Below are 20936 nucleotides of genomic sequence, written 5' to 3'. Positions count from 1 at the left end.
ACTTCCAGAAAACTGAAAAGATGCTGAAACACTGAAATGTGCTGTAGAAATAAACTTGACTTATGATTATATAACACTCACATACAACAACATATGAACCATAAGAATGGCATTTTCTGCTTCTTTTATTAACTTCCCATTGAGCCACTATTATCTCACTATCAACGCTGTAGTCATGGAAACCTGCAGGGATGAACAATCCAAGGAAATCCTATACTCAAAATGTCAATCATCTGAAAAAAATGTGTTTCAATGTTGGAGGCAGGTGCCCTTCATGCTTCCAAGCAAAGATGTAGTTTTCACGAACAAACCAAGTTATGAAAACAATGAAAAGCACGAACAATAAAAAACTCAACTCAACTGGCTCTTATCCCTTTCAGCATGAAGCCACACCAGGCCACAGAAATGGATTTTAAAGGTACTGCGCCAGTCCCACTTGTCCAGTATAGCAGAAAATGGGCCTCAGTTGTTCAACGATCAAATGTGGAGACAAGACAGTTACAAAAAAACGTAAGTACAGACTGAACATCATCAGGATTTCTATCTCCTGAAAAGCCACTGATTTCCACTCCAAACTGGGATCAAACGTTCAGGCAGAATGGATTTAGAATGAACTGCGCTAAACTCGACTCCCAGAACCAAAAGGAGAGAGCAGATCATAAGATTTATGACAATTTCATATATTTCATTTCTGAAACTAAGTTTGAATCCATTCTAACTCAGAGGAAGTTTGTAATAATCCACTGATCTTTAATGATTAAAGTCTGAGATTAGTCTGGTAGGGACTGTAATCACGTACATAGAAGGAGCTGCTGCAGCATATTTGCTCCATTTATATTTAAAATATGTGAATAATCAACGATCTTGGCATCTGTGATTGCTTTAATCTGTGTGTCAGGGTGTAAAAGCTGAAAAATATTCAGTAAAAATCAATTGAGGAGGCATTGATTTGCATTTATCTCTCTTTATCCATCTCTGTGGAGTCTGAATTTTGTTTAATTAAATCTTTCTACCAAGGTTGGAGGATTTTATCAACATATTATTTGAATGCAAACTGAAAAATAAGTGATGTTCAACATGAGGGGCTGGTTTAATTTCTTAAACAATGACTTTATGAGTTTAGGTCCAATATTATATCAAAAAGTAGGAAACTGGTATAATCAAAGTCTTGGTTTTAACCAAACCTCACCTCCTGTAGGAATCTAAGAAACACTGAAGTACGATCCGGGTTTAACCTCCTAGAGCAAAATGCCTGTCATGCAGATCTGCTGCCAGCTGAAAGATTCAAAGTCAACAACTGGTTGCCCATTAAGTTACCAGAACCAAACTGACTTTCATATTAACTTACTAAATTGAATAAATATGGTGTAATAACAGACTTTAGTGGTTGTAGGATTTCTCTTTTGTCTTTGGTAATAGACCACGAGCCATTTCTCCTGCTAGTGCTAGACTCTTGTGTTTGTTTTGGTTGTATTTACCCAGAATGCCATGCGGGGTAGTCCACGTCCTGCTTCTGGGGCAGGAGGTGGACTACAAACCAAGACCGAAGTTCGTAGGCGGACCAGAGTTCACTTTTCTGGTCCAATTACGCATTAACACATCCTCAAATGCACCACCTTTCTCTGCAAGTGGACTGGAGTCTGATTAAAGCAGACTAAGGAGGAACGAACCGCTAAATGCATTAAGTTTTGATCATTGATGCTGGTTTGCTATTTGTCCCAACAAGCTATTGAATGGGTGGGTATATTTAAAAATTTTAAATAGTTTGTTAAAAAATGCCATCATCCTCCAACTACTTCCTGTTGTCTTTTTTTTGGTTTGCTCCATCTGGTTGTTGATCATGTGACCAGGGTGTTTCAAAAAAAGCGTTTCCATTGCAGTTTTGCAAAATCAACCAGTTTCAATATGGCCAAAAAAACTCCCCCCACAAAAACACCTGATCCTACCGTCTAAACATTTGATCAAAAACCTGAGATTATTAGAAATTATTCATGTTTCAAATAAACATATTTATTTTTGAAATGTAAAATTGTGCTGTTTATGGTCAACTGTTTCAAGCATGTTAAGATTATTGTGGTAGAAAATGTCTTTTGCATTCCTTGTCCATGTGTGTGATTTTATGTTGCTATCATGTTTTAAATAAATAAATAAAATAAAGACCATCTAACATCCAAAGTAGTTTAACAGTCTGGATAAAAACTCTGACTGCAGCAGAAAGTTTTCGGTTCCTGGTGGTTCTGTTGAGCTCAGCCCTCATTTGCTGCCATGTTTAATGACTTTAGTGATCTACTGTGTAACAGAACAAGCATCGTTTCATGCATCAGAGATCTTCCTCATTCTGTATCTCATTCAGCTGGAACACAGAAACCACATGGCAGTGTTTTTGTTCAGCTGCATTAAATATTCATGTTTTCCAGGGCTTGTTTTATACCCAGAGGATAATTGAGATTGCTGGCAGTCATGCATAAAACGAAAGCAAGAGCGGTAAAACCACAGAAAAGCATGGTGACTGCTGTCAACTCAGAGTGCTTTCTTTGACCTCTGACCCCTCAGAGGGCGGTCTGTCCAGCTTTAAGCCGATCTGCATTCAGAGCACCGCAGCCGACTTCGCCACACAGACTGGCAGAGATTTGCTGCTTTGCTGCTGGAGTAAATATTGATCAAACCTTTGAGAGGAAACTGGCGCTCCACAGGAACATTATTTTATTTACACTAAGTAGAGCTCTGAGCTGGAGAGGCCTTCTGCACTCATTTAGGCGATACTTGACTTTTCCAACGTAGAGGAGATTTTGACTCACTTCCTCCTCCATAAAGGTCTTAATATCCAGATCTACTCCTAGATTTGATTTTGTTACACTTTTGAAATGTTAGAAGGCGATAAGAACACAGTAATATCTGCTTTTGTCATAAGACATACAAGATTAAACATTTCCAAGTCTCCTGGTGGAGAGTTGGCAAAAATAAACGTTACTTTCACTATTTTCCAGGCTCTTTGATCGAAAGCATATTAAGTCTTTAATTAATTTACAATAAGCTGTTAGTTTCTGTGCATATATCTTAAAACTACAGTGTTAGATACAGAATAAATGCAGACTTTAGTTTTTAATTCATTTTATATACCAGGCAAATATAAAGTTGTACATAATTATGATGGACATTTTAAACCATTCTTTATTTCAAAATGGCTCTAACTCAGTAGTTTAGAAACCAGTGGTTTCTAAGTCTTGGCAACAATTGTAAATTGAAGCTAGGTCTAGACTTTAACTAGGCCGTTCTAACACCTAGATATGCATTGATCTAAATCCTTTGGGGCAGAACACAAACGTATGCCACACTTCATAATTTTTATTTGTTAAAAAGTGTTGAAAAACATCTGATCCTGCAACACTACATTACGTTGATTTTTCTTATAATATATTACTGAAAATATATTAAAGTTTGTAGTTGTGATAAGATGTGGAAATGTTGAACCAGTCAGAGACATTTTATCAAATGTTTTTAATAAGAATGATGGCTAAAAGTAAGTAATGATTTAATTAGGACCTTTCATGTGAAGCATGTTGATAATCAGTGGATGAACATGTTGATGAGCTAAAGGGTGAAAATGTCTAAGATGCAAAATTATTTTTGTTATGACTATAAACACTGAGTGACAGCCATTCACACTTTTCTCTAAGTGTTTGTTTCACCTTTACTCGTACGCCGCTAATTAAATGGTTCAAATCGTTACCATAGCTACAAGCTGTTTCTGAGCAGCGGTGGGAGTCAAGTCTCTTATTCCAGATTCTGAGTCATTTGGCCCGGTTCTCCCTTAAGGCTCATCTGGCTCCCAAATGGCTCTTTACTTCCTATTACCACCAGTTTTACTTTCTATAAACCGAGAACGACTGATTTATCAGAACCGCTGATAAAGAGATGGCATTCAGTTTCTAATTTGGAACAAACTTCAAGAAAACTGCAAAACAACCGAAACACTGAGCTACTTTCAATCAGGGTCTAAATTGTGACCGATGAAATAATCTGACCACAAGTCAAGAATGACCGAAACATTTGGAAATCGTCTTTTTCTTTTAATAACTCAAAAGTCGGTAGCCCTTTTAATATTTTGGATCTTCAAAAAAAATAAATTTTTAATGAAATTTACAGATTTCATTAAAAATTTGCTTATTGTTGACCAAGTAAAACTAATATCTTATTTTTGCTTATTGCTACCTTTCAAAAATAATGGCTTATGTTATGTTTTTTGCCAAAAAAACAAAATGTACGGTTTAACTGCATTATTGCTGAAATGTGCTGTACAAATAAACTTGACTTGATTGAAAAAACAAACCACTTGACCAAAAGTGCTGGAGTTCTGCTTGGGTTGCTAGGTAACGGGGCTATGCTTGGGTGGGGTTGCTAGGTAACCATGCAGTGCCCTTAGAACGTGACTCAACAATCTGAAGGCTTTTGAAAGAGATCATTTTCCAGGCAACGAAAACATTAACCTACTGCTAAAAAACAGGCGGATGTCTTTCTTTAAGTGATTGGGCTGCTTTTGGAAGCAGTAGAAACTCAAATGGACGTATACAAACGTGGAGAAAGTGAATTGTTCAGAATAAGTAAAATGTAAATTGGAAATCGACATGTTTCTAAGTTTGCTGTGGAGTCACAAAATTAGCATCCAGTAATACATTTCATTTATCCAGAACAGTTTGGTGCTTTTTAGTATCTTAATATAAACACAAAACTCATGCAGAATCCAAAGAATTGAAAATAGCTGGTGTCTATTACGAGAAAATAATAAATCAGATGTTTCTTCCTCCAGACACTTCACCCCATGGACAGGAGAGAAAAAGATAATTACCAGAGATTGAATCTTCTACAAAGATGAAATTTCTAAAGGGTCGCTGGCTTTTATTAGCGCCCCGGTACTTAACTGCTCACTTCAGCTCCAACGTAACATTAGTTGTTGAGCTGAAATCTACCGGGACTCGGCTGATTTTGATATGTGACGCTACAGCGTGGCAGAATCAAAGGCCGGACACATTAGTATTAACCGCCCGGCTCAGCCGTTCATGTCTGGAAATCTCATGAGATGTTCTGTGAATCAGTCGGGACAAACTCATTAAACTGTCTGATGAATGACATCAAGCTTCCATAAACTCCCTGTTATCAGACGTTTGATCCACCAGAGGCAGAAAAGTTCAAATCTTCCATTAAGAATTTGTCCAATTAATTCATTACAAGGATATCATGTCATTTTATTTAATTTGATTAATCTACATTGTTGTGGCTGATAATGGGAATGGAGTTAATTTGTAATGTGGGAATAAAGTAATTATTTTTCTAAGATTTTTAATATCTATTATTATATTTGACCTTTACTGTCTTGTTGATATCTAATTTCCAAGATGAAACAAAAATACAAAATACAAACAGCAACAATACATATACAAGTATTGTCTGTTGTTTCTTGTGAAAATATCTTAGTACAAAACTGACTTAAAAGTAACTTTTCAGCACAATATAGGACATTTTTTAAGTCAATAACTATTTAATATTGATGATAATGTACTAAATCCATTGGCAGATTATTTAACTTATTACAAGAAATTTTTCCCATGTAATAAGTGAAATAATCTGCCAAATGAACTAGGTACTCAACGCAGGGCATTCTGGGTAAATAGAAGTAAAACAAGCATGCTAGTTTAGCGCTAATGGGAGAAATGTCTTTTAAAAGAGAAATCCTACAACTGCTAAAAGTTGATACCACTCCATTTTTGTTTACATTTTATGAAGATGGAAGTTGCGCTCAAGTGTCTTCTTCAGAGGTTTTTGTGTTGTGTTCGTCAGTTGTTTTTGGTGCAGCGCCCCCACAGGTGAGGAGAGGACGCTGCAAAGGGGCTTGATTTGTTTGACTCAGCGCAGTGTGAAAAAGAACCGCAGCAGCTGAAAATGTAACAAATGTTGCAATTTTGGTCCCAAATTGAACCGAATCTACTGGACTATAAGGTTAGAGACACCACTTGTAAAGCTTTAAATCATTTCATCCAACAAATGTTTGCAGCTTTCATGTTCTATCTTTCAAATCATAATTCTCCCCACTTCAATAATTTTCATTTTTATCGTTAGAGGCACTGACTAATGTTTTTGAACTTAAAACAATGTGATTTAGTCTTGATCTGTGTTTATGTGCAAATATTACTTGCTAATGACTCCATCACTGCTTGAACGTCTCTTGTTAGCGCTGGAATTAGTCTTATCGTGTTACTGCTACGTTGATTTGTGTCTGATTTTTCCTATAACAACAGGCAGATAAAACTGAAAGGACTGAAAATGGACCCTTCAGCCACTTGTGATATAACAGTGATTAACCACCTGCAGACTTAGCATTTTCACTCCACACAACAGCTGTCACCCCCCTGATAGAGGTGCATCGATTAGAACGGCTCCAACTCTGGTTCTGCTCCAACGAGGTTTATATCACATCCAAACGACTTTCACCACGCATTCACATTTCTGAGTGAAGAAATACTCTACAGTCTGGATGTGATTTATGTAAGAGATCCCTTATTGTAACCATGAAAGATTAAATGTTCAAACTAAATCTGTTTATATGCACCTCTCTTCGTTTATAGGTAAGAATATGTGGAAAAATTAAATCATTTAAGACTCAGATTTTACCTACGATTCCAAGTTTGGAAAATTTTGCCTTGATTCATTCTAGTTGTGGAAAGTTGCTATGAAAATCTGTTAGCTAACATCTACGCTCTTCCTTATCTCCACTCTTGAAAGTTCAGCCAAAAAGTAGCAAGAAAAATAATTGGCATTCCTGGATTGGCTGCTTCAATGATAGCCAGTAGCATGTCAAGTAGCTTTGCGTTGAGGTATTTCAGCTGTATTTTACATTTGCTTTATGAAAAAATCTCCAAATACTAAACTGCAAATAGGTGAGAGTCTACTCTGTGTGGTTATATGCAGTAGACCACACTTTAAACCACATTTTGAAAAGTCAGCATGAACTTTACTAGCCCTGTGTTTTGTTTGTATGACATATCTTAAAAGTTTTTCCACCCAGTAGTCTAATAGACTCAATTCGGATACCAAAACCTCCACATTTGTTACTTTTTCAGCTGCTGTGGTTCTCTTTCATACTGCACTGAGTCAAATGAACCAAACTCTTTGAAAAACCTGTTCCCCTCCTCGCCTGTGGGGGCGCTGCACCAAGAACAACTGAAGGAAAAGACATGAAAACATCTGAAGAAGACACTGAGCGCAACTTCCTTCTTTACAAAATGTAAACAAAAATGGAGCGGCATTTGTAGGATTTCCCTTTTGTCTTTAGCAACTGCAGTCGGGGGACCATACAGAAGTGTTCCAAGGGCCACAAATGGCCCCCAGGCCACACTTTGGACACCCCTGTTCTAGCCAAATGAACTAGAGTTTGATTAAAGTGAAATAAAAGGACCGGTGTGAAAGACTCACTTATGTAATACAAAGATTTAATCTAATTTAACCAAAAACGGTTAAGATTAAGCCTAATGATTATTACTATTTACGTCTTTAAATATTACACAAAATCATTTTCGGTTGCAGTCTGACAGGTTTGTATCAGGGAATTATCACTTTCTAACAAAGGACACTGCTTGTGCTTTCTTTCAGCAATCCAAATGAAAGCACTAATTGACCTTAACTGAGGCCCTGACTTGGAAATACATTCCAGCATTATTTGCCGTGGCTGGGGATGCCAGGCGCTGAGTCAACACGGACTAATTTAATGCAAGCAGCTTCGAGTACAAATCCCCAGAAGCGCCGTCTGATAAGAGCCGGAGGCAGCAGAGCACAAAACGATGAAAAATCCTAAAAATAATACATTTTTCAGCCTTAAATCAAGCGTAAAGAATAACGCGGAGCCACAACGTGGTGGCGATCGGTGGTCCGATCTGCTGGTTCATTGGCTGTTTGGAAGGCAGTGAGGCGAGGCTGACTGATAACGCTGGTTGTGGCGTTTCTCTCCAGCACATCAGGATTCAGCAGGACTCCTGGCTTAAAGATGCTGTTTGATAAGTGACACCCTGAAGAGTCAGAGATGAAGCAGCTCACTGCTTCTGCACAGCTGTGAGAATCTGACCGTTTTTTAGACGGTTTGGTTTGTTTCTCACATCAATTTCATCATTTGCTCAACAGCTAGAGCGTTTCTCATAACAGTTATTTTTTTATTTCTTTATTATTGTTTTTAACAAATCATAAAAAAAGCAATGCTTTACACATAAGAATCAGTCATTTTAGCTACTGTACCTGTCCAAAAAGGAGTGAGGTTACTTTTTTAATTTCAACTCTTTATTACTATTCATTAATATACCTTTGTATCAAAATGTACGAGTATTTTGACACTATCATACATAGAAAACATAATTTATAGACTCATATATATTTTATACTATATTTAACTGATTCATCTAAGAATATTCAGTTTTATTTTATTGTTTCTAGAACAAAAGTGCAAAACTATGTAGATAAACTGGAGTGTTATATGCTCAGAATAGAAGATCAGTTCCTCAAAGAAATTGATTGATGTCAACAAAAGTGTCATTTTTAGCCAATTGTAAAATTCTGACACCATAAATGTAAATGTTTTCTTATCACTTACAAAATATTTATTATTTCATCGCATATTATTTTGCATTTGTGTAAACTGAAAAAAATACAATTACTTGGCTCCTATAGGATTTTTTTCTCTCCAACTTTACAGTTAAATGGCACAGATATTTTGACTACGTCTATTTTTTATTCAATCTATTTTAAGTAGGAATAAAAATGGAGGTGTTGTAATTTAGTCCTAAATTTATTTTAAAAAATCTTTAAAGGTACTTTTGTAGTTTAAATTATGCATATTACTTGAACATTTTAGCACACTGTCCAAATGTAGTAAAGAATGAACTCAACTTTACACAAATTTCCATCTATTGGTTCCAATAAGTCATAATTTTACCAAATTTTAGCCAAAGTTTTCAGATTTGTGCTCTGAAGAAGTGTTTATTTGTCGTGCTTTAACTTTGATAGTCTTTTTTTGTTCGTGATAGAGGGAACAAGTGAGTAAATTTAGTAATAGATAAAAAGAATAAAGATGTTTTTCTTTCACCTGATAAAAACAAACATTCAAATCTTCATCCTCACCATAAACCCCGTTGCAGTGGAGGCTTAGGGTTTTGTTTATCCCCCCTGAGGGGCTTTTATGCTTCTGCCCTCCAAGAAATGTTTTTCAGTCTAAATGAGCAAAGTTTTGTATTTTCTTTCAGCTAAGTCTTCCTGATGGATTTGTTTTGTTCTGGGTGACCCAGCAGAGACCCTCAAATGCAAACAGCTTAGCTAACAAAGAAAAGAGAAAACACCTCTCACAAGTAAAAGCTTTCAGACGACTTATCCAGCTATTAAAATATATTAATGTGGATAAAAGCTCTCCTGCTCCAAATCCCCCATATTGTAGATTACTGTGGGGATTTAAACTTAAAATCAAAATGAAGGAGGAATTTACAGGATGTAGAAAATATTTTGATAAATGTAACACTCTTTTAACAAAAGATTTTCAACATAAAATACATCAAAATAGATAATTCAGATGAATCTCACACAAAATAAACTTTATAGTTGTAGTTAAAACAATCAGAATAAAATAATATTTTTAACATATTTCTTAAAACTGTCACTATGTTGTGACAGTTTGTTATGAGACAGTTAATCTGTGAAAAGATCGATGTCCTCCACCTCTTCCCTGAGGTATTATTGTCGTCTGGAGAAATGCACCAAAAGCAACCAATCAGAGCCAGGAGGCGGGTCTTAGTGCTGCCAATCAACCTCACACACTCGCTCTTAAATGTGATTGTGTCAGAGAAACGACTTAAACTGTTTATTTGCGGTCATTGGTCTACATACTAATAGGACGTAGCATTTATGATAGGTTATGCTGGCAGCTAGAGCAATGACAGACATCCTGGCCCTGATTGGTTGTTTCTAACCAAGCAGTGCTTTTCTGCAGATGGCAGTAGGACCACAGGGATGAGGAAGAGGAGCTAAAGCTGTCGTTTGCAGCCTGACCTGCAATAGCACCTTATAAAAGCCTTAAATGCAAGTATCTAAAATTAAGGCCTTAAAATGCCTTAAATCCAGGTAAAAAATGTAGTTTGGCCTTAAATACGATAATCACAGGTATAAAATTTTTGCTAGAATTGTCTAATCATGCGTAATCTATGGTTTTTCCCTCACATGCCTTTTCTGTCAGGCATAAGTTTGAGTCGTACACAGACATCTGTATTATGTACTGCTGACTAGCTGAAACATTACCCTCGCTAGCTAGTTAGCATCTATGTTATTGCTGAAAAAGAAATATAACAAAGTCAGTTTTCCCGACTTTATTCTATTAACCTTTTCCAGTTCTGGGTGATTTTTACAATCTCTTTTTCTTGATCTACTAAGATGTTGCATCTGTTGCATTTTTAATTTCGTATCAACCAAAACTAATTTGAAATTGTCTTGACATTGGAAATAATTCAATTTCTTGCTTCTGCCACTGCTTTGAAAGCATCACTGAAGGTTTTTCAGGTGCCATTCAAGGCTGTATAGAAAGATAAAGCCAAATTAATTGGCTTTATCAGATTGAATAGCTGCAATATATAAAATCCTCCTGAAGACGAAGTGATTATTCATCACCTACAGATATTTCTGGAAGCCATAATTTAATGGTTTGCGATCTGAAGGTTGGATTTCCTCCCAAACTGAAGGAAACGTTGAGTTTTATCTCAGTTTTGTGCAAAATCAGAGTAAAGTTACATACAGATCTGCGGCTCAGGTTGCATTATGATTTATTCAAGTCACAGCAGCAGTGATTCACAGTACACACTGATGGGAAAAAAAATACAAAACATGTTTTTCAGTTGCATGAGTCACATGTCAGGCGGAGCTGATAAGACACCCTGTTTACATCTGTTCTCTTGTGCGTTTTTTGAGCGTTTGAATGCAATTCAAGTTTACAGAGGTGCACATTAAAAAGGCAACACTTAAAACATCAAAACTGTACATAATCTTTTTTTTCTGAGACACTTTCATACAGAATACGGTTTCTTTTTATATCACAGTGCAACACCATTAAGGCAAAGATTTAAAAAAGCAGCAGGTCAGACACACAGAGAAAACCTACATTAATTATACTCCTCCCTTTCACACAAACACACTGAAAAATAGACTTACTTATAACCACATGCTTAAAGTGCCAGTGTGAATAACTCAAATGTGCAAATTTATACAAATACTTACACAAACTTACAAGAGCGTAGATGAGAAACAAGCAGATTTTTTTTTACCCTGTTTGAACCTGTGAATGGTGCCATCAAATATTTCTGATTATTTTTTTAGCTCAACATTGTGCTAAAAAACTTTTTTTGACAACTTTTAACTTAATGACATTACTTTTTTGCCTGAGGGTTTGAAGTAAACAATTCTTATTTGGTACTGAAAGTCTGCCTGCTATAAAAGAAAATAGTTTAATAATAAAGTTTAGCTGATTTGTGCTGGAAAGAGACCAATATTGTTCTTGAAATTTGTGCTGTGATGAAATCAAAGCGGTGGGTACACTTCCGCTAACCTGCTAATGTGCTAATTAGCGCATTACAATTAGCACAATCACATTATAATTAGCTCTGCTATTAATAGCAGAGCTAATGCTTCGTTTAGCACCTTTGCTAAACTTGCAAACATTTAGCACACCTAGCTTCCTTTAACTGAATTAAGTTTTAAAACACTAATTTATTTGGCTGTTTTGTAAACTTTCAGTTGAATAAAGGTGACCAAAAATGAAAAAAAAAAAGCGAGTACAGGAGAGGGCGTGATTGGTCGACGATGAAGGGACGCTATTGGCTTACAATGTGTCATGTGACAATCTGTGATTGGTCGACTCAGTGATAAAATGCTAAACATAGCATTGAGTAATTCTGCAGTATTTTATTGTTTTTAGCTTTAGCGCTTCAGAATTAGCTTCCATGTTGGTTTAGCTCTAAGATGAACTTCATGAATAATGTTGTAGAGTTTAAATTTATTCAAAAACATCTGGAAAGCAGCAAGACGTCATCACACAGATTCACCCCTTTGGTAAACAGAATTACAATCCTCTTTCTTTCTTTAGCCTCTTCATTGACATATACATTAATGTTATCATTGAATAAAAATATCTTTGACAGCTATGTACAGTAATGCTATGATAACCTTATGAAGCAATAGGCCTCTTTTTATGGCAATATCATGGTTGCCTCAGTAAACAATGGTATGATTACCTTTTAAGGCATTATTTTTATCCTTGATTACATCATAAGGCAAAGTTATGGTTACCTCAGAAATCAATGGTGTGATTAATTTAAAGAGAAAAACTCGCCTTATAAGACAGAGTTGTGATTGCAGGATTACCTTATAAGGGTAAGTTATAATTATAATGTAATGATCGCTTTATAATGCAATACTGTGGTTGCCTTATAAGGTATGATCACCTTATAGGTCAATGTTATGATTACAGTTAAGAGTAATGTCATATCACCTTATGTGGCGATGCTATAAAGTCCTACCCCAATGGTTCCATGTTCAAAAACCAATGGAGACATAAAGTAATCTCAGTTGTAACAAAGTTAGTCTCTTATCTCATTCTTAGCTGTCTAATGTGCTTTAAAAACATCATATGCTGAAGCATTTTCAATCTGTGCTGCTGCAAAACTGACATTTCAGGCTCTTCATCCTTTTAGATTCACAACATTGTGGACTGCAGACAAATCCTCTGTTAGCCAACCGTCTAATCAACCCCACTTATCCTGCAGACCTGGAGGTTTGCACTGCACACAGATTACAGATGAACTACCTGGAGCGTCTCACAGAAAGCTAATACACCAGAGAGCCTATGAGCAGCAGAAGATCTCCTTAAAGGTCTTCCTCATCTCCTGGCTGCGAAAAGCGTAGATGATGGGGTCGATGACGGAGTTGCACATGATGAGGATGAGGTACATGTTGAAGTGCGACATGAAGCAGGTGCAGTAGGGGTTCCTGGGGCAGGTGATCATCAGGATGAGGTGCAGAAAGAAGGGCGCCCAGCACACCACAAACACCCCCAGCAGGATGGTGAGGGTGATGGCGCCCTTCATGTTGGCGCGCTGCTGGATGGGCGCATTGCCCGGCAGGGCACCGATGCGCTTCATGTGCTGGCGCGCCAGCAGGAACATGTGAACGTAGAGCGACGCCATGAGGACCAGCATGGTGAAGAACATGGTGATGAGGCAGATGAGCACCATGGTGCTCTCTGAGTAGATGATGAACAGGATGCCAGAGACGGTGCAGCATGTCCAGATGCCGGCGATGACCAGCAACGCCCGCTGGATGGTGACGATGTTGTGGTATCGCAGGGCGTAGAAGATAGTGATGTAGCGGTCGATGGCGATGGCGAGCAAGCTGCAGATGGAGGCGAGCAGAGAGCTGCAGATCATGGAGTCGAACACGTTGTCCATGCTTTTGATTAACGTGACGGGGATGGTGAGGCTGCCGCCGTTGATCAGCTCTATGACGATCGTTTCCAAGGCGTTGGAGACGCTGACCAGCATGTCAGCGACCGCCAGGCTACAGATGAAGAAGTACATCGGGGAATGGAGGTTCTTGTTCTTGATGATGGCGGCGATCACCAGGATGTTCTCCAGCGGGCTGATGATGCCCAAAGTGAGAAAGACCTCGGTGGAAATCGGCAGCTGCTCGTAGCAGCCAGCAGAGGAATCCTTCTCCTCTCCGGAAACGTCTTTCTCTGGCAGAGTTCCTAGGCGCAGGCTCCTGTTCAGGTAGCATGGGATCAAGCCTTGCTGAGCCGTGGAGTTCATCTTCACTTCTTCTCTTTGTTACAGCCAGTCCTGAATGGGTTAAGATTTGGATAAGTGTCACCTTTATTTATAACTGATTCTATGATTCTGTTTGGTAAATTTCTGTTGTCCATGTTCTTAGTCCATGATGTATCCTGGCAGCTTCATGCGCATGAAAACTCTGTCCATGAAGAAGCTGAGGAGGAAACTGACGAAGCCGATGAAAAGCAGCAGGAAACGATTCAGTTTGGGAATGTTTGGAGCGGTCCAGGATTATCTCAGCTGTTTCTTTTTCCCATTTTCATCTTTCAGCTCCTCCTCAAGCACCAAAAACAATCCTGTTGCTCTGGTTTCAGTGAAACGACGTGAGGAAGAAAAGTGGAGGAGAAACGGTGAAAGGGTGAAAAATAATCAGCCGGATTCAGAGCAGCAGAGCGCAGCGGCTGGCTGTGTGACCGATCATCACTTCTCAGCCACTGTGGTCTTATCCTGGTCTCACTTTCTCTCCCTCTGCTTATGTACTACCGCACACACACACACACACACACACACACACACACCCTCAGCCCATCCCACCCTCACAGATAAAGTGGGAGGTGGAGGAGGAGCAAAGTTTAGGCTGACGCATTACTCAAGGTTTTGTCATTGAAACGAATTTGTTGCAATGTTTGAAACTTTTCCGGACAGAAGAGAGTAAAACTATTATTTTATTTAATTTGGTTTATGAATGAATAAATAATAATCATTCAGCTGCTGGATGATTTTTATAGAAGAAGCTTGTTCGTATTTTCAATTAGTGCTGTGCAGAAACCAACACTGCTTTTAATTACTATATCACTTATTATACTTATTATAAAATCGGTTCTAACAGGAGGAATAAACTTGGGTTATGTTCTCTGAATACATCTGAATTATTCATTTAATCTTAGCAAAAAATAGACACTAACATGCATTACTGTATGGCCAATGCAAATTACTTAGCACTCTTGAAATACGACAATACTAACTTACAAGTACCTTTTCAGCAATATAGGAGTTTGTTTTAAGTCAGTAATTCCTTAATATTGATGAAAAAGTTCTAGTTCCATCTGCAGATTATTTCACTTATAACAAGAGATTTTTTTCCATTTTATAAGTGAAATAATTTCCCAATGGAATATTAAGGATATTAAGGAATATTTGACTTAAAATAAGTGCCTACATCTTGCTTAAAAGCTATATGTAAGTTAATTTTGTCTTATTTCAAGTGTACTAAGATATCTGCACTAGAAACTAGATAAAAAAAATTCTTGGTAAGACTTTCTGTTTTTGCAGTGAAGAGTCTCAACAAAGGTTATGTTTTACAGCAGATAAGTCCGACCCATATCCAATGATCTGTGGAATAATTTAGGATATATATTGAATAGATTTCTAAGCAACAAAGATTAATAAGTACAGCTGTACAGATTTCTATCTCAGCTGCTACTAGATTCTTAGCAGCTAATGCTAAGTGGTTAGCAACTTGTTCAATTTCAACGGTCTGTTTACCCTCAACAGAGTGGTCAACGTAACAACAAAATAGCATTTTTCTTTATTTATAGCATCACAAAATCAACCTTATTGAGGTTTAAAGAGCTAATTAGAACTACGTCCTTCTTTGTGGGGAAACACTTCGTCTTCCACTTGTTACACTGGGAACAATTCACAAATTAAGCGTTTGTGAGTGGTTTCCACAACCTGACACATCAGAGACTAATTTTGGTGGAAACAATTAGCTAGCCAGGTCTTCTTGTCCCACATTAGTGTCTGACCCCACATATGCTTTGTTGGAGGAAGAATCAAGAACTGAGATCAACACAAATTCCTTTTCTTTATTTTATTCTATATTCTGAAAATCCCAACAACTATAATTTCTCCAGGCAGCCATTTTGTCTGGAGAACAGCAGTAAAAACTGACTCTTGTCAAACTGAGTTACCTGAAAGGTAACAACAGGATCACAGGTTACTCCTTTTACTGAGCTCCTTTACAAGAATAAAATAAAAAATATGAACTATTGATCATTTTGGAGCTTTATTTCCCGACAGCTATCCTCTCCTGACTGCGATTGTTGTGACAGCTAGCTCAAAGCGGATGAACTCCATCAGATCTCATTATGTTTACTGCTGTTTGTATTGAAGATCTGCTCTACAGAGAGCCGTGTTATGATTGTGTGTGTGTTTTAAAAACACTAAAGAAATCTGTTGAATGTTCTCAAGAGATATAGATTGGAGGAGCAATTAGAAAACTGTCAGATTGCAGTGAAAAAGCAACAGGTTTCCTGGAAAGACAAGGCTTTTACTAACAACCTGCCGGATCCCGCCAGCCTTTAATGCTCGGAAAATGTCAGCCTTTGTGCAATACAGAATTAAACCAGCTTAAAAAGCTCCAGAGAAAATGAGGTTTTTGGAGGAAGTCATGCCAACAGGTTTCAATAATAAAATCTACCAAATAGTTTCAAAAAATCTAAATTGAAGCCTTGAAGCCCAATAACTTTAAATTGATAATCAAATGTCTAAGTTAACATTAAAAATCTTTGATATGAAGCTATATTTTACTGTAGTCATATTAACAAAATAAATTTTGAGATATATTTTTATTATTATTACTTCATGTAATCAGCGCAATTTTCTTAGTTCTGAATAAAAATAAAATATACTCATTGCTTTCCTAACCACAACCGTCTCTCTCCAACTTAATATACTTTTATTATTTTTTTTAAAAACTTGTTTTTTTACATCTTCACTGAACAATGACGCACACTGATGACATGTCAGCTTGTTTTTCATCTTCTGGGCATCTCATTTATTTTCTGCCTAAATCACATCTCTGTGATTCACCACATGTTCCCTAATATATTTAGCTCCCAAAAAATGTGCCTGTTTCTGTGTTACTCATTTTACACAAGGGAACAAATAATAAACTGGATTTTTTTTTTTCTTTGAGTTTAGAAAAATGTCTCGAGTTTATCTTTCCTGCTTAAAATACCTGAAAGTTTTTGTTTAATTTGATGCAAATAAATAGGAAACTGATTGTTTGGTCACAAAAATACAAAACCAAATAGCAAAATATTGCTTTAAGATTGTTGATTATATTTCAAAAAGTAAAAAAAAGAAAGGAAATGAGGGAACAGATGCCCATAAATGTACTTCGAAATCCAACATGGCTGTCTTACACATAAAGACTGCAGTAATTTTTTTCTAGTTCTTTTCAAATTAAACTTGTAATACATAATATCTCATAACCTCTACTTGCATAATGCTTGTGTGCGTAAAATGCAAGAGAGAAACAATATTAGCAAGTGCTGCTAATCGTAGCTGGCAACAATGAAACAATTAAAGTCGTTTTCTATGTGTAGAAAACTATACATAGTTCCTGCAAGGCTAAATGGCGCCATCTTGGTAGGCAAGGTCAGTGCAAAGTATAGATGAACCATGGCCTCAAGACCAACAAAAAGAAGGTTTATGGGGACTCAACCAATGTGCAAGAAAAAGACATATCAACAAAATGGCTGCTGTTGGTATCGACCCGCATGAGGCAGAGAATGGAAACATGTCAGACGATGTGGACAATCTGCCTCTGATCTCCTGCTATGACATAGTTCACTATTTAATGAACATGAAAAGTGTTTATACCATGGAGGAGCTTCACAGAAATCCATGGATGCAAACAATCAGCATTTAAACGGATTTATAAAGGATGTAACAACAAGGTTCTGGTGACTGGCAGAGTACATGTAGTAACAAACAGGCTACATGTCCGTCTTAGCTAGCAGATAAAAGCTACATTAGCTAAGCTAATTTTGCTACTAAGTACAAATATGACTGATAATTATCTCAGTATTACACAGAGGTGGGTAGAGAACTCACATACTGTAATTGAGTAATAGTTGTTATATTGTTCATAAGTTAATAAGAATGAGCCGAGAGCTAGCTCTAAGCCTGTAGCTTATTTATTGTTGTCATAGCAACTGCCATGACAGTTAACTACAAAGTTCCCAGATATATGTATTTAAATATAAGTATTTGGAAAATGTATTTGCAAATAGCTGGAGATTATAAAATATCCCCATGGATTCGGTTAGCTGGGTGTCGTTCAAAAATATCCATCTAGATAAAAAAACACCATCGTGTTTAAGTTCTTCTTTGATGACTCTTGTTTGCGGATTTATTTAGAGCAGGATGTCATTTGCATAGCAGAGGAACCGAAGGTTGAAATGGCAAAAGATGAAACCAAGCTGCCCAAGGACTAAGCTCTGAGGAACACCAGAAGTAAGAGGAGAAGTGGGAACAGAAAGTTTGATAGGAAGTTTCTAAAACACTCAGACAAAGCTGTCTGGCAACAACAACCTTAATACATTTAAAGTAATTAAAACTCTCTTTCTAATTTTGAGTCTTCAGCGGGTCTAGATGCCTGAATACGATAAGTCGCTGCCATAATCAACCATATCTTCCTGTTAAGGTGAAGGTGTTACCATGGAGACAAAATAAGCCTCTGTACACGCTGCAACTCATATTTCTGTGTAACTGTGTGCTACTGGTACTGTTGGGCCTACAGAATGCTACATTCATCAGATAAACCTTAACTCTGACGTTTAGATTGGGCGTTCCCACCATGTTGGACTGAATACCAGCCAGCAGATCATATTGTTCATGACTTCTAACTGAAGATCCATTTGTGATGTGATTTTTCTGACTGGTCAGGCCTGCAGCAGCCGGTGGTGCTCCGGTTTCAGAGCGCTCTCCCTCCACTCTGCAAGACACTCGTGTTGCTGCTCAGAAACAACTCAGATCATCAAAGACGGGAGAAGAGAATAAATGCATCAAAGCAAAACAGCTGCTAAAGCTGCTCAGGCTTTTAGCTGCTGCTGTTTTTCCAAAGAGAGAACAAACCACTTCACAAACTCAAAACATCTGCTGGTTTCTTTATCCTGATCATATTGGGATGTACGTCTTTTAAACTGGAACAAAACAGCATTGTTGTTTTCTTTTATGTAGTTTCTCAGTTCCTCCCGTTTGAAACACATGAGTGTGTGGCTTTTGGTTTTTTATTATAATTATTTTAAATGTACAAAAAGCAAAGAGGAAGACGAGACTTTCATCCACAGCTACTGATAATCTTCTGCATGGCCGTTACAATAACTACAGTAACTCTTTGTAGAATTTGAATTACTAAGAGTTACAATAACATTTAATTTACATTAAAGTAGTTTAAAGTTAAATTGAATTTGAATTACTGAGTCTGGTCTGTGTTGGTCCATTAACTGCAGAGTTTTGCACATTGAAATTATAAAAAAATAAATCTGTTTAATGGAAACTACAATGTTTTGCTAAAAAGTTTATAAGCTTTTTGGCCGTCTCAAAATATTTTTATTTTGCAAAATTGCAATGAAAACAGTTTTCTCGCATCAGATGAATCACATGATCAACAGCAGGATGTTACTACTGCTGGAAATGCAGAAGAAGACAACAGGAAGTAGTAGGATGATGAATATATCCATATAACTGTTTACATTCGTCGCTGCCATGATTTTTAATAACTTATCGCGTGAACGACCTTATTCACATGTGATTTAATTTATTTTTCTTATGTAATGGACACTCTACAATTGCAAAATTGTGTTTTTTACGCTAGAATATAGAAAAAGATTTTCACACATTTGGAATGGAAACACAGTTACTGTGTGGTTTGGCTCATGCATCCTGCTGATTATCAGAACTGACTTTCCTTCCATGTTTTATTTTAATTCTCCTAAAACTTTGTTATTTATACTTAATGTATATAAGCTGATGAATGTGTAGAAAAATGAAATTTATGCACAAAATCCTGGCCAATAATGTTGATTTTGATAAGTGGGGTTTATACTGAAAACAACTTTCAAGTTGGTTACCACTACCCTGATTCTCTAAAATCTTCACAAACACCATTTATATCTAAAAGACCCTCAAAACCTGTTCTGTGGAGACTGAAAAAAACTTTAAAACTTTTAAAAGAAGCTAAAAACTCCAGCACTCTGATTCACTCACAGCTACATTTTACAAAGAAAGAGTTACAGAATTAAAAAAGTCATTTAATCGCTCACTACATACTAAATACTAAGGAACTTTACATTTGGTTGGAGCTCAAACGTTCATCCATTCACAGATTCCCATAAATAGACGATGATTTCTGAAAACAAAAAAGCCAAGCGCCAAACCAAGGCTATTTCTGTTTTAATGCAAGGCCTTTTTAAATCTGTTTCCATGGGAAACCTGCAAAGACATGCAGAAAATAAAACCTTGAATTCACTGTTGACACCTGAATATCAAGCTCAGATTGTTGCCTTTTAAACACAGGAATTTGGGATTAAAATATTTGTCGCATAGAAAGACTCAAATTTCTACCTTTGCAAGGAAGCAGATATTCCAAACATGATGGCAATAAGCACAGTTGTTTTTGAGAGATATTGTGAGTTAATGCATTAACATTCCTTCAACCAGACAAAACTTCTGTATGAATCTTTAATTTTCATTTGAGCAACCTGCGAGGTTCCTGTATTATATTTTATAAATGCGTCTAATTATGTGAGAAAACCAAAATTTTCTGTTTATTCAGTCAGTATTTAATACAACTGACAAAATAATCGAAACATTTAGCAATAGAGAACTCAAGTTTTGTAAGAAAATGGCCACTTAATAAGATCTACAAGATCAATTAACTTTAGATTAAATAATTAATCGATTAATCGATTACCCTAACCCTGCAGAGATAAGAGGAAACATTCTTGTAGATTCAGGGATGATGTTTTTATTTCCTAATAAAGGAAACATCGTTGACCTTCCCAGGCTGGTGGAGAGAAAGTAGCACTTGGTTTCTGAGTGTCTCCTGATTACAGAGAGCGAAACCTCGCCGACTTCCTCCTGAAAGGTCGGGTCAGAAATCATCGCTACGCTGCCGGCTGCTGATCTACGATCTCAGGAAACAAGCTGAGTGAAACACAAATTGAAACGTCGTTTCTCTGAACTGACAAAGTTAGAGAAACAACATCCGCTGTTTAGACCAGTAAATGGATTCGGAAATAACGA

The 20936-nt window shown here is 36.9% G+C and overlaps 1 protein-coding gene and 1 long non-coding RNA gene across 2 annotated transcripts in view; both read right to left on the bottom strand.

Moving 5' to 3' along the window:
* LOC111606217 overlaps positions 1-20936 on the bottom strand; it is a 44752-nt gene that overhangs the window by 18377 nt on the left and 5439 nt on the right. The gene's annotated exons all lie outside the window — the stretch shown is intronic.
* The window catches only part of LOC111606216 (melanocortin receptor 4-like), a 71420-nt gene continuing 61308 nt past the window's right edge, over positions 10825-20936 (bottom strand). The window contains exon 5 of the mRNA XM_023326289.1: positions 10825-13907. Coding sequence (XP_023182057.1) covers positions 12915-13877 — 963 coding nt within the window. The 5' untranslated portion in view covers positions 13878-13907 and the 3' untranslated portion in view covers positions 10825-12914. The remainder of the gene's footprint in view (positions 13908-20936) is intronic.

Source organism: Xiphophorus maculatus, chromosome 21, assembly GCF_002775205.1.
Source record: "Xiphophorus maculatus strain JP 163 A chromosome 21, X_maculatus-5.0-male, whole genome shotgun sequence".
NCBI classification, from domain to species: domain Eukaryota; kingdom Metazoa; phylum Chordata; class Actinopteri; order Cyprinodontiformes; family Poeciliidae; genus Xiphophorus; species Xiphophorus maculatus.
This window is presented reverse-complemented; position numbering and strand designations above follow the sequence as displayed.